Source organism: Xiphophorus maculatus, chromosome 21 (genome assembly GCF_002775205.1).
Source record: "Xiphophorus maculatus strain JP 163 A chromosome 21, X_maculatus-5.0-male, whole genome shotgun sequence".
NCBI classification, from domain to species: domain Eukaryota; kingdom Metazoa; phylum Chordata; class Actinopteri; order Cyprinodontiformes; family Poeciliidae; genus Xiphophorus; species Xiphophorus maculatus.
In genome coordinates this window covers 21,134,613-21,149,376 of record NC_036463.1, presented here as the reverse complement: position 1 = coordinate 21,149,376, position 14,764 = coordinate 21,134,613, and the positions used below count along the sequence as shown (strand labels likewise).

Here is a 14,764-nt window from a genome sequence, read left to right as displayed (position 1 = left end):
GGAGGAGCAGCATTCAGTTTCTATGCACCACAAATCTGGAATAAACTCACAGAAAACATGCTGAAACACAGAGTTCCCTTAAATCAAGGCTAAAAGCCCATTTGCTTAGAGTTCCCTTTGATCAATAATAACTGGAACATTCCAGTCTGGATCACAATTTGTTTTTATTACTTCTCTTTATTTTTGTGTCACGTTTGTATCGTGTAAAGTGCTTAAATAACAGAGACAAGACCAATAAACTTGACTTGACCAAAACACTTTTCATTGGCATCAACAAGCCTCTAGAGTTATTTAACTGGATATTTAATTAATTGGTAAACCTCAGTCAAGCTGACTGGTTTTGGGACAGACTCATACATTTCAGCCAAGAGTTGAGCTCAGGGCCACTCCAGTATCCAGTAGCTTAATACTTTCCTGCCGGTTTTGTTGTGTGTTTGGGGTCACTGTGCTGCCAGAACACCCAACCGTGTTCTTCTAGCTTTTGGTTTGAGATTAAACCTCAAATCAAGTCTGCATTCTTCATTTGTCCTTCCACTTTGTGTTGTACCAGCACCACTGGTACTACCGGCCCCATGCCTAAGCTCGCAAAATTTTCACCTGAGGGTTTTTGAAGAAGCTTCTTTGTTGGTCTCCTCTCCATCCATCCATCTTGGATCGCTTGGTGGCTCTTGGCTTGTTCCTGGACATCATGTCAATTTTCCTTTTGTATGAGCTAACAGTTTGGGTCAGTTGGGTGAAATTTGACACTCTTCTGTGTTCTGACAAGCCAGTGATGGTAAACACATTTAAATACAATTTTTCGGGATGGATAAAGCAGGGAAACATTAGGCTCTTGATAATGCTCCCAACTCATCTCCGGCTGAAAGTTAACACCCACTGCCTTGCTCTGTGATTTATTAGCAGCTTAAGGGACATTTCTCTGGATATTCCCAAGAGTGTAAATATGTGAGGAAAAAAAATCTGTTAAAATACATTATTAATATGATATTCACTGCAGTTTCGTGTAAGTAAACTGACTGAAGCTGTAGGTCTGTCACTGTATTTGACGAAATATATACAATACAGACCAAAAGTTTGGACACACCTTCTAATTCAATGGGTTTTCTTTATTTTCATGACTATTTATAAGGCAATAAATCCCACTTATTAACCTGACAGGGCAGTTTGACCTATGAAGTGAAAACCATTTCAGGTGACGACCTCTTGAAGCTCATCAAGAAAATGCAGAGTGTGTGCAAAGCAGTAATCACAGCTAAAGGTTGCTACTTTGAAGAAACTAGAATATAAGGGCTATTTTCAGTTGTTTTACACTTTTTTGTTTAGTGCATATTTCCACATGTGTTATTCATAGTTTTGATGCCTTCAGTGAGAATCTACAATGTCAATAGTCATGAAAATAAAGGAAACTCGTTCAATTAAAAGGTGTGTCCAAACTTTTGGTCTGTACTGTATATATATATATATATATATATATATATATATATATATATATATATATATATATATATATATATATATAGATATATATATATATATATATATGTATGTCTTCACTTAACAGCAGCTGAATGAAACAATGTATAAAAAGAATCAATTTTCCCAGATTTTGTTTTTCTTTTCTAAACATAATAAATTTCAGTCTGGAGAAACTCAATATTTGTGGAATTACTTCCTGCTTCCGCGGGAGAACGTACGTATTTAAATGATGATATTGCATTCCATGGATTCCATATTTCCATTCTGGAAAGCAAGAATTGGCGGAATCCCATTGGTGCTTCCATCTGTCATTTCCTCCTCACACCGACAAGCTGCGTTTATCCCTGCTGTGGCGCTTTTTTTTTTTTTTTTTTTTTTTTTTTAGACAAACATTCTTACATTATCCAGAAATCCTGTCCACTTGTTCTTTGTCCTGAGGCTGATGTCTGTGTGTCTGTAGTCTGGGTGAGTGTTTTCCACTGAAGGCCTGCTGTGCTCTTGGATCATGCCAGCATTAAATCATTCATGATCCTGCTCGGATGGTGAAACTACCCGCTGTGTCTGCCAAAGAGAAGTCAGCGCCGACGGGAGGGGCCGCGGGGAAACTTTACACGTTTAAGAGCTGAAGAATGTGAACGTTAAGCCCGGGATTTTATGTGTTGTAATCAATCGCTGAAGACGCGACGGGATTGAAAGGAAATGTCAAATGCTCTCCAGCCGGAGCAGAGAAAGCCCCGGAGCTTCTGCGGAGCTGGAAAACCACCGGGCTGTGCTGGAGGTGTCGAACCGGGAGGCGCGCCGGCCACGGAGCTCCGGATGCGCTCCATCAGCGCTGACAGACAGACGAGAGGGCGGGGTGTGAGAGACAGCCCGGTGTCTGCTGAGCTGAGACCGCAGCTGAAGCAAGCTGCTGAGCAAAGCTCCAATTATATCCGCCAGGGGCTCCAAAATAAAAGCAGGAAACTTGGATGAATTTTGTAGTTAATTTAAGCTTTAGAAACCTAAAGGCCTAAGAACATTTATTTATGTTTATATATTGAATTGCTTTAATTACTGTTAAAGCATAATGAACAACTGTCTGAGTGCTGCCATTTTTTCAATGCATTGATGTTTCCAAAGAAATATATGTCAAATGTGAAATGTTTTATTTTTCATTGTTGTTTTGTGTGTGGGTGTAGATAACCAATACATAAACATCTAAAAAAAATAAATATCACAAACTCACCTCTCAACACAAAATGTTATTGGATATATCAAATGACTTAGATATATCATTTTGCATGCCTAAAGTGTATCACATTCTATTAATATGTGACTTGTAGGTATCTTGAAAATATTACAAAGCAGTGGCATTACGTGTTTGTAGCAAAAAGTTCTGTATTCCAAATTGGAAACATATGCAACATTTATTTATTTTTGAACCCATGATGCCTCCCAGGACACGCTGCCTTTGGCAGAGAGCCAGATCTCCCCCAGTGGTTATAGATCATTTGTTTCATATTTAGCTAGTCAACATTAGGAGTGGTTCCCCCAGGAAGGTGGAGGTGGGGGCTTATGGGAGGGGGCATAGCCACCCCGGAAAAATCCTGCGTACACCACTGGTTATCTTCTTCAATCAAGATATAAATATGTAACAGAATAAATAAATATAAAAGATAAAATTAAAAAAATATCCAAAAATATGTGTGTATATATATTTTTTTATCACTATTTTTGCCACCCTAAAAGTTTTTGCTGGCCTGGTCAGGCCGCCACCGAACATTAGACGCAGAATTTAGATTACGCAATAACACTATTCATAAAGATGAACCCACTCACTAAATATGAAATAAAAGAGACAAAAAAGGAAATCGATGAACCTTTTATTCTAACAGCGCTGACCGGATGTGGCCGCTGTTGTCTCCCTGAACTTGACGTCCAGCAGAGAGGCGGGGGATTGCGAACCGAGCGGCCGACTGGAGGGCTGCTGCTGCGGGCTCTGTCGGGGTAACACACGCGAGGTAGCAGGGCTCCGGAAAACTTCTCCTGCTCTCCTTCAGCGGCGGCTAACGGAGCACAGAGGCCGACACCGAAGCAGCTCGTTCCGGGGGGAGGTGAGTGCGGTTCGGTTCGGTTCGGTTCTACGTGACGTTCTGGCCCGGTGAGAGGCTATTGGCTTCTAACGGAGTTACTTTGTTGCTAGGCACGCTGTTGCAGAGCTGGGGGCTCCCAGTGAACCTGCAGTGCTTTTTGTCCGCAGCGGAGCAACACTGTGGAAATCTTCAGGGCAGTATCCTTCTGAAGAGGGAGCGGTTCGGCCAGCGTCACTTTTCTAACGGTAAAAGTTGTGCCAGGTGGCGTAATTAAGCATAGCAGGTGATGTCCGCATCCTTGTGTTTTGGCACACACCTCCCTAATTGTTAGGCTCGTTTCCTCCCGCTGGTTCAGGTGGTGTTGGTTTTGGTGGGGAGAGTGGGGGGTCTCTGTCCCGGTTCCTGGGAAGCTGTGGTGATGGTGACTGGGGATTCTTTGTTGTCAACGAACAAGGATTAAACTCCTTTGTGTTGGCTTTCTGCAGCCTGTTTGAGGCAGGGAAGAAATGGACCCTGCCCCCCATCTAAACGCCCCTGGGCAACTCATCCACCCCCCGCCCCCCCTTAACACCCCACCGCCCCCTAAAAATAACTGATTAAATAAATAAAATCACGCCAGCGTGCTTGTTTGCAGGCTTTAACAGTTCTGCAGTGGTTTTAATAAGCCGCAGAGGCTGCAGCATGTTGGAGTGGATGCTGGGTCACATCTGTTTTGAATGAAGCGCAGGGACAAAGGCAGTCAGTCTCCGTGTGTTTTGCTGCTGAGGTAGTCGACTTGCAGATGTGTGTTGACAAAAAGCCTGTTCTCTCTAATGTGAGATTTTTTCCCCCCATGCCTTTCACTCTGGATTTCCCAATAAGGCTTCTAGTGAAGTGCTTTTGTATCTGTGCCTTTAAAGCAGTGAGGAGGAGAGACGTGGATGTGGTGGTGTGAGCTCTGACTGTGAACACGGTGAGAGTTGGAACGACCGTGTCCTTGGAGTTGAAAGTTTTCACACTGCTGGTTGCGCTTTTAAGCTTTTCACGAGAAAACCACACATTAACTTGGCGTAGAAAAGTAAGACTTTCAGCTGCTTCCATTCACTGCCACTATGTCTTGGAAATTGCCTTATATCTTTAAAAAGTTGGTTTCAAAAATTGCTGAAAATGTCCATCGTATGGTTCCTGTCGGCTGATATTAGTCATTTTTTAACATATCGTATTGGTCCCATAAAACTGATATTTATTTTTATCTTGTAGCCGTTTGTTTCTGGTCAGGGATTTGTTTTCCCAAAGATGTTGAAACTGTAGCGAACCATATCGATAAATATCGTTAGCGGGTCATAACAACGACATCAATATCAGATATCGATATCAGCCCAAACGTTTGTATTGGTGCATCCCAGTTCCTGTGGTTTAATGTCCTATTTAATGAGATACCAGAGAGCGTTTCTAAAAGCTCAAAACATACTTACCCAGTACTGCCCTCCACCCCCACCTGTTACCTTACACTGGTCGCAAGGAGACTACACTTATAAAAATCATAATACCAGCAAATAGTTATGATAAATAATTCTTAGGGGTGCAGCACCCATACATCAGCCGGCCAATAAATCGGCACCGATTTCCAATAGGCCTTATGTTTTCAGCGTATTCAGGCCTGTCACGATGACAAACTGTCCAGAAAGTTATCGCGATAAACGATAATATTGTTGTTGTGAGTTTCCAAGTTGTACAGCAAGAACACTGAGCTCAATGAACTTTAGATTCTAATGAACATTTAACACTGGAACTGGCAGACATTTAAAATATCCAAAATACATAAACAAAACAACAGAAAAGAGAAAAACAATAACTTACTGAGCTCGTTTCAATTTATTATGATTTATTGCTCACTGGGACACGAGCAATAAAGTGTATCGCGTTTTAGCTGCAGCCGATTGAGCATTTCTCGAATGTCGCTCTGGAAGACCGCAGGTTTCAGAACCGCAGCGGGTTTCCTGGATGTTAACGTCCGAACAGGCAGACTCGCCCGTTTCCTACATGCTTTCAAATCTCCGCTGATCAACAAGTCGGCTGGCACGCCGCCGGGCGACTTTCACCGCTGTGTTGACACCACACAGCGCCAGGAATCTGTTTCTGCTGGAGGTTTACTCACCCGGGACGTCTGGCAGAGCGCTCACACCGCAGAGCAGCTGGAAGGACCAACTGAGCTGTCAGGGTTTTTTTTTTAATTATTTGTTGTTTGCAGTAGTGCGTGTGTGTGTGTGGTGAAACAGTAGTGAGTCGTTGCAGTGGGATTGTTGGCCCCTGCCAAGGTGGGAAATGTCATGCTTGAACTTGAGCCAGTTTTGGTTCCTGAGCTTTCACTGGGTTTCATTTCCCACCGTCCCTCCTGAGCTCCAGGATCCAGCGCACCGTCGGTGGGTCGGGTTCATCCATGGCGGCGCTGCTGGATGGACGCCTCTGAGTTTCCATGTTCATCTAAAGGTAGTGGTGTCCAGACTTTTTGAGGGCACAGATTTTTACAAATTTATTTAAGTATAAATGGAAAAAAAAAATAGTGGTTTTTTTTTTCATATTTACCAGCTAAATAAACAATAAACTCAGCACAGAATGTTTTCATGAAATAAACAAAGATCTCTGTGGACCAGAGATCTGTAAATGATTGTGGATTTTAAACAAAATAAAAAGGCTCTTGCAGATTTTTTAAATTAAAAAACAAAACACAATAGCAGACCGTGGCTTTTAGTTTTGTGTGTGTGTATATTTGGCAACAAGAACAGGATATGGTTCATGCCAAGTATGGAACTAAATACTGGCTGTTAATTTTGGCCCAGTTTGATGTAGATCTTTGCTGATAAGGAAGTTCAGAGTGTTGCCTTGATTCTTTCACAGATTTTTGAGAAATCCTTTAATCACCGTGGCAACCATTCACCTTTGCAAATCACCTGGGTGGACCTAGCTCCGCCTTCAAGAAGAAGCTCCTCCTCTGAGCTGCAGGTTCCAAGCTTCAGAGCTTCCGCCTTACGCAACTCCTCAACTCTGCTCCTTCAGACTAGCCAGCAGCAATTGGCAAACGCCTGGTGAAACTGCGCATCTGTTGAGCTCATTACTGGAGCTACTTCTCAGTGATATGTGGCAAAAACGTTGTCAAAGGGTTAATAGAGGAGCCATGTTGTGATGACTTCCTGAAGGCGGAGTTTCAGAAAAAGCAGGAGCTTCTTAAAGAGATCCAATTTCAGGGCGCTAAATTCCGAAGTCAAATTTATTTTAAGTCGTATTTGATACATATAGCAATTTTATAACAACTTAAATTAATATAGTTATTTGACTGTAAAATGGCACCATGTAAACTTAATACTGGCCCTAAATTCTTGATGGAAGCATCTAAATCGACCTTTACCCCTCGGTGTGGACACCTCTCCTGAGCTGTAAATCTGCTCAGGGTGTGGAGCTGTCACTCCGTCCTCTTTCCTCTTATAGATTCAGCAGCAGGTTCTCACGCCTCACTAAAAGCACCTGCTCTCCACCAGCAGTGCTGCGGCTGCTATTTCTGGGAGGATGAGAGGGAATTCGTAAAGAGGGGGGATCCACTGCTCGACACCCTCCGTATTTATTTAGGCTAGCAGACGAAGGGATACTCTCCGACAGGCGGATTGATGACGGGCCCCTTCCCAAAGCAAACTCTGGAGGAAAGGAGAGGGGCCACAGCTGCCTCTGCCACCTGACTCACACTCTGACTGTGATAGAGCAGGACGGTTTTAAAGGCCCCTGACTGAGTAACGATGTCACCGCTCAGATCTGGGATGGAATAAGAAGACCAGTGTTGTTCTTGCAGGATTGGTTGTGTGAGGTCTTGTTGTCATCACCTTTAGCTGCAGACCAGGCTCCTTAATGGTCATATGGGTAACCATAGCAATCAGAGCCCAGTGGTTTATGAGGATCAGGAGGAGTCACCCCGCAGCACTCTTTATTGACTCACCATTCATGCACGGCAGGCCATCGTATCACAGTGTCAGTGTGCTGCAGCAGCACTTTGTGGTTGTGGTATTAAGGGTGACTATTAAGCCGGGGAGTAGAAACCAAGACCCCGGAGGTTGGTGGTGAGGAAAGAGGTGGAGGAGTGACCGCAACGATGAAAAGTAATCCTAGGAGTTGATGCATAAAGAGTAAGAATGTATAGTTCTAGTAAATAAGGCCTTAGTGGAGCAGTAGGACAAGTTCATTACCTTAAACATTATTCCATAACAACTGGCATAAAGAGGGCTAGTAGCATCCAGGTGCTAGTGGTTAAATTAGCTCGTCAACAGGAAATGAAACCACTTCCAAAGAGCAAGAAACTTTCACTGTTATCTGCTCTAGTGCAGCAAACAATGCAAAGGTGGACAGACATCAGGAATGACCTTTTTAGAAGTAATATCTTTTTATCAAGTTTTTTCTACTAATCTACAAATAAAGAAAAAGATGAAGTTAAAATGCCATAAACGTCATCTGGAGTTCGGCTCTTGTGATGTTTGGAGAAAAAACCACCACCAGCTCCGTTCTAGACATGCCGGTTTTGGTTTTTGTTTTCCTGTCTGAAACATCAGTAAATATAGTGTGAACGTTGGTAAGTTGATAACAGTGGGGTGACCATTGTTAACCGCATGTGTGCAGGTCAATGAAAAAGATCGGTTTGTAATGCAGGTATTGACCAATATCGACCAATCTCCCAAAATTAAGAAACTCTGGGACGTCGTTTTGATCCACCCTAACAGGTGAAGCGTTAAATGACCAAGCTTAGCCAAGTAAATTTCTAAAAGGAACAAGCCAGTTGGGCGTATTTTGAGAGGTGATTTCTATTGGTCAGACAGAATTTAAGCCTTGATGTGACAAGTGATATTCAACACGAGGTTATTTTTGTTTAATGTTAGCAAATCAGCGATCCACTTTTTCCACATCTCGTACCGATACAGATATCGGAGGCTTAGTTTAAAAAAGAAACGCAAATTTACTGAATTACAACTCTGCACCAGTACAGTACACTTAAATACACCAACAACTTCACAAGCTTGTCAAACATGTAAAAACAAAACAACTTTAATTTATTCAGCAGGTGCCATTAGGAATATACAGTAAGAGCCAATGCAAAATAAATAATAACCTGAAACTGACAATAAACTGGAACAAACTTTCTTTCAAACGATTCAGAAAATTTAGTAATTCTAAATGTAATGTAAAATAAATAATAAAACTGAACAGATCTGCTCTTATGGATTGGGAACATTGACACCTGATGTAGAATTTCCTTTTTCAATATCGGGAACGATACAGATATCAATATTGGTTCGGTGCGTCTCTACTTAATATAAAACACGTGGCTGTGACAGGGGGCAGTGTAGTTTTCGTATTTGGCATTCTGGAAACGATGGAGAATGTAGTTCATTTTTACAATAACTGCGTGGTTGCCCTTTCAATTCTGTGTCGCGATATCCCGCTGAGACATAACCTCCACTTCCTGTCTGGTCTTGTCTCCTGCAGTGTTCAGTGAAACATGAGGAGCTGCCCGGGCCGCTGAGCAGCTGAGGGTGGGAGTCGAAGCGCGTGCTCCAGCAGTCATGGCGGACAGAGAGGGGCTTCCCATCGCCCCGGGCCAGGTCTACGTCGAGGTGGAGTATGACTACGAGTACAAGGCCAAGGACAAGATGGTGGCCATCCACCAGGGGGAATGTTACATGTTGGTGAAGAAGACCAACGAGGACTGGTGGCAGGTGAAGAAGGAGGAAGGTGCAAAAGCCTTCTATGTTCCGGCGCAGTACGTCAGGGAGGTGCGACGGGCGCTGATGCCGCCGCAGAAGCCTGCCCTGAGGGCCAAGCCCACCGTTCTGGACATCTGTAGGGAATCCAACGAGAACCTCAACAGGCCTCAGCCAGAAATGTCCAGCTTCGGCCGCCCATCGCCCTCCTCCACCCCGTCGCCGTCCTCAGACCGCGTCACGCCGCCCGTTCTCCCCAAGGACGCCAACCAGAACCTGGGGAGTCCACACCACTGCAAGCTGGTGGCAGAGCTGGTTCTCCTCCACAACAACAACAACCACCACCACAGCAACAACTTGTCGTTGCCACGGACACGGGCCGACTCGCCTCCACTCAAAGCGGGAAACGGTGACAGCAAAAGTCCGGACAGCGACAAGAGCTCGGCTGCAAGTGAGGCGCCGGGAGAAGGGTCCGTCAAACAGCGCAACGACTCGGAGTCTGGAGACGAGCTTAGCAGCAGCTCAACAGAACACATGCAGGTAGGAAACAGGTGTGAATGGTTATCTCTGGGTTTGTTTGGGGGTCTTAGGGAAATAATTTAGGGAATTGTGCCTGTCTCAAACGTCAAATTGGTACTAATTAACTCGGTAGCAGAGCGCCACCTCTGCTGGTTCTCACACAAACACTGCTGAGGTTTTTGAGATCCCTTCACATCTTCTTACATTTTACCCAGTTTATTTCTTCTCTTCCTCTTTGTTATCTCAGCTAGCAGCTCTTGTCCCAGTCAGGTTCGGCCCTTTCAGTTGAGATTCCAGATGGTTTCCTCACATTTTTCTGCAAAAACACACTCCTTCATTACCCCTTTCACCACTCAACTACAAAACAGTCAGTCCACAGCTAAACAGACTTGAGGTAAAAATACCAGGAAGGTGATGATTGAAATGATCTTGTTGGCTGTGAGGCATCATTTGACTGGCTCCTGACAAAATGAGTTTTCTGATGGAGGATAGCTTTGAACATAAAATCTAAATGTGCTGTTCTCTTCTCATTAGGAATGAGAAGATCCTTTAACCATGTCTTTGCATTTGATCTAAACTATTCCATTGTATCTCTGGCTGTTTGATTGATGTTGTCCCATCTTTTCCAGCATTTGACCAGTTTTCTTACTGAATTGTCATGTATTAGGCTCCAAAATTCATCTTTTGCATCTCGACTGAGGACAAACATGTTTCATGGTGTGGGTGGTGTTTTCAGGATAATGTAGAGTGTCCGTTTTCTGCTAATCATAGAGTTTTGCATTACAGTTGTCTCTCTTCTGACCCTCTCAGGGTAAAGGATGCTAAATACAAATGCATGGCACCTTTCTCAGATTTTAATTTCTTTTCTAAAACACGTATTATTTTACTTAATCGAGCTCAATTTCCTTAATTTTGGAGATCTTCAATCGGCGGATACTTACATGAGAAACCAATCTTATACACTAATCTTATCTACCGCCTCAAAAGTAAAAAAAAATACACATATGAGATATGAATACCTCTCCAATGCACAGTAATAAAATAAACTGTCAAACACAGCTGAAGGTGAGTTGTGTTGCTGTTATACTGTTGGTACATGGGTGATGGCGTCACCACAGCCATGGCTGGTGCTTAAAGGCAGAGATTCTCTGCAAGGTGTCTGCAGGAACTGAGACTTTCCTAATTCTCTCCCAGTGAAAGTGTTGAACTAAATCAGATTGCCTCACTCCTCCATGGTTTCCTTCTCATCTCTCCGAGTCTAGAGAACGGTGAGAGGGTCGGCAGGAGCTGTGGTTGGTCCCCCTTTGTCTGCTGCGTAGGTAGATCAAAGCACATGACCTTGACATGGTGGGAGTCCGAGCAGCGCCGCCTTCGCAAACGGTTTGCACACTGTGGTCGTATCCAGGCAGGGGCAGCTTGTTTGAACGCTCCAAAAGCTGCTTGTGTTCTTTGTTCCACGCACTGCTGCAGCAGCCTCCTCCACCACGGAGCGAACAAAGAGGCTGGCTTGAATAGAAACTAGGTCAAATCTGCCGAGGATCCCGCGTAACCCCCAGTCATCCCTCCCCTACCCTCCTGCCATGGGGTCCACTGTGTGAGTATGAGCATGTGGAAGCGTGAACGCCATGTCTGATGTGCCGTATGAAGTAAGAAAACATGAGAATGGCAGCACAGTTTACAGCTCCAGAGCCTCCAGTGTTATGATGGCTGAACAATTTGTGGGTCAAGTCTGGGACTCATGTCAAAGGGTCCAATCTGGGTGAGGAAAGACTTTGTCGCTGCTGGTCTTTGAGAAACTTTAGGAATTTATTTCATGCTTGTCAAATCAGAGACCAAAATAAGCACACATTTCGCTCCACTCACATTAACATGGGTAGCTCTTTCAATATTTGTTTAACCATCTTTTTATAGTCAGGGTGCAGTAGAAGAGGCGGGGTGTATATAAAGCGGACAGCTGACAGCTTTCAGCCACAACTCCCCGTCGACTTCAGCACAGTTTGGGGTTAAAGGGGTATTTGGAACCCACTCCCACTCTCTTTTGGTTGCTTTGTGGCGTTCTGTTAGGGCATTCTGTTTGGCCTGTTGCCAGGCAAGTGAATGACTCAGTGGATGCATTTCTTTCAACTCACCTAATTCCACTGCAGAGAACAAGATCTGCAGGGGTTCCTGCAGAGTTTCTAGAGAACAGTGCCGATTTAAACGGAAGACTTCAATCAGTTTAGCAGATATTTGAGTTTTTCCTCAGCAGCAGGTTTACTACTGATAGTTGGCTAGGTGCCAGTTCAACATATAATAATATAATATCAAGAACCAGAAAAGTTGGTCTGAAATCCAAGAACATTCTACATCAGAATGTTTAAAATCATCAAAAAGCCTGCTTCCTTGTGTTGACATTTTTTCACTTGGCCTAGTGGCCCCAAAGTGTTGGAGGCCGAATATGTTATTCAGCCTTACCACTCAAAAAGATTAGGTCTTGTAGCTAGAGCTGCCTAATAAATCAGTACAATTTCAGTGTGTGCCATAATGCGATTGCAAAGGATTGTTTTGATGCATTTGATCAAATGCAATCCATCATCACTCGTCATGCTAACATATGAGTGAGTTGGATGAACTTTGATGCACACACCAGATGTAGAATTTAGCAATGGTTGCTTTCATTTTTATTGTCATCACAAGAACTTCACACAGTCCTGCTTACGGGATACCGTTCTAACTTTTTCCGTCTTTCCAAACAACTAAAGGCTCACCTGAAGCTTCATCTGAAGCTTTGAAATTCGCTCTCATTGACGTAGTCGCCTGACGAAAATTGCATCATCTAGTTGGTAGGGGAGGCTTCCTCTTTCCCTTCTTGACCCCAGGTCTGGGACAAGTTATTTCACACAGAGCTCTCTGCAGTGTGTTGTGTGACTGATCAAAAGTTTGAGGTACAAAATGTATCCAAAGTGGGACAGAAAAATGCTTGGTTATTATTAGTTATACCTAAGAAAAGCTCTGCACAAAAGGTAGCAAACTGGAAATGTGGGAAATGCTGAATGGGTGACATGACCAACACCCTTCATCATGTGTTGGTCCTGCAAGTATCGCTCACAACAAGAACTGTCTGTTCCTCTGGCTGTTTGCTGTGATTACTAATCACTCACTTCCCTAAAATAAACCATCTTTCAACATCTAACACCTTGCATTAGTGAAATGTCCTAGAAGGGACATTGTAAGGACGCCAGTAGACACGACAACACAAGCGACCTGTAAATGCATCTGCACAGATTGTGAAAAGGAAACAGCTGAGTCGGGACCTTGTGGCCGGCTTCCGTTGCCCTGCTGTGTGGTCTCCTTGCTTGCTGGCAGTGCTTGAAGGGGCGCGGGAAGGAGAACGAGGAGGCGGAGGAGGTTGGGGTGTTCACCCAACCCTAACAGCCAATGCGCCCAATGGCTGCCAGGGAGAGATGAACGATTTCTTTACAAGGTCACCGCTAAAGACGGAGGAGAACAATACAGCTGCAGGGACATGAGTGTCTGTGCATGTCTTCAGATTTTGATGGATTGTCCATCACCCTGTGAAGAAACGCAGCCTGAGCACGGCCTGTGTAAGGCTGGCCGCGGCTGAGCAAAGATCGAATGGGAATGTATGGCCGTTGTGTGGTTGCTGGGATCTCTAAGTGCACTTTGTAAACGCTTTCGCTCCCAGGCTGATCAATTTACTGCAGCTATTTAGGCCCAGTGAGTTGGATCACTATTGCTGTGTGACGAGAGCTTTCTCCCACATGAAGCAGCATGAACACATGGGTGTTTGGCGGTGTGCTAGCCAATCGGATTGCTCCTCGGTTTTACTGTATGGAAACATCCCGTTCCTAAGCATCCGTTGCCACAATTCCGGGCTAATTGCATGTTTTGCTGAGTGGATTTGTTCTCCGCGGAGTCAGAGTCTTCTGTCTTCCAGCCAGCATCTAAATAAGCGAAGGTCTTTTGAAGCGCGTCCAACAATAGTTCACGCTCTCGTTTCACGAAGACCTCGTAAATCCCACCAGAAACAAGTGTTTCTCTGCTGAGTCTTACTGCAGCACGGGCTGAAGAAGAGGCCCTGGCTTGTTTTCCACTGCATACTTGGGATTCCTACCTCCAGCCCTGCCTACACAGTCTCATACACACACACACACACACACACACACACACACACCTACACACACACACACACACACACACACACACACACACACACACACACACACACACACACACACACACAAAGTGAGGCAGCAGGGGAGCTGGGCCAGAGAAGGTCTGCGTTACCTTCTAAAGGGAAGTGCCGGAGCTCTGTAAATCTAATATTAAGCTTGAGCAAACGGTGCATCCTGTGTGATCATGTGACAGTCTGGCTCTTTGTCTGCCTGCCTGCATTCTTCTTAGTTCAGCTCGTCTCCAACCCTTCCTCTGCTGCCTCGTCTTCCTCCCTGCACACCTGTCCCTGGAGCTCAGCTGTAATCTTTAGAGGAAACTGTTCTCAGCTGAGAACATGTCCTGTTCTCTGTGAATGCTAAGCTAAGAAGAGATCATGCTGACACATCCATACACCTACCTAAAAAAGAAGTATTTAATTTTTTTTTTATTATCTCCATCATTATCACAATAATAATACAAAATATTATGTTAAAATTTGAGATCCATATCACCCAGTCTTAATGGTAACCAATACAACTCTTTAAACTCTTCTCAACAGGCTGCAGTCTCTTCATTGACGCCTGGCTGCCTCACATGCAGCTCCGACCTTTAATATGAAATGAGTTTAAATTTCCTGCATACCTACACACACATATTGAAAAGACACATAATTAGCTCCAGCTCCACTGGGGTAGGATAGATATCTGCTGTTGTGTAACGGCTGAAAGCAGCAGGCGTGTAACTGAAGAACGCGGCTGACAGAGGAGCGACGTCAGGCCTCTTGTTTTCTGCAGCTCTCTTCTCTCCGCCTGTCAGCCTGTGATG

At 44.2% G+C, this 14,764-nt stretch overlaps 1 protein-coding gene across 5 annotated transcripts in view; it reads left to right on the top strand.

Annotated features, from left to right (window-relative positions):
• The first annotated feature begins 3,412 nt into the window (after positions 1 to 3,412).
• The window catches only part of arhgap12 (Rho GTPase activating protein 12), a 57,706-nt gene continuing 46,354 nt past the window's right edge, over positions 3,413 to 14,764 (top strand). For 4 of the 5 annotated variants that reach the window (XM_023326431.1, XM_023326429.1, XM_023326430.1 and 1 more), the window contains exons 1-2: positions 3,413 to 3,569; positions 9,051 to 9,805. In XM_023326431.1, the coding sequence (XP_023182199.1) occupies positions 9,128 to 9,805 (678 nt within the window). In that variant the 5' untranslated portion in view covers positions 3,413 to 3,569; positions 9,051 to 9,127. Of the gene's footprint in view, positions 3,570 to 3,658; positions 3,794 to 9,050; positions 9,806 to 14,764 lie in introns of all 5 variants that reach the window. The other variant, XM_023326428.1, reaches the window with a different exon arrangement.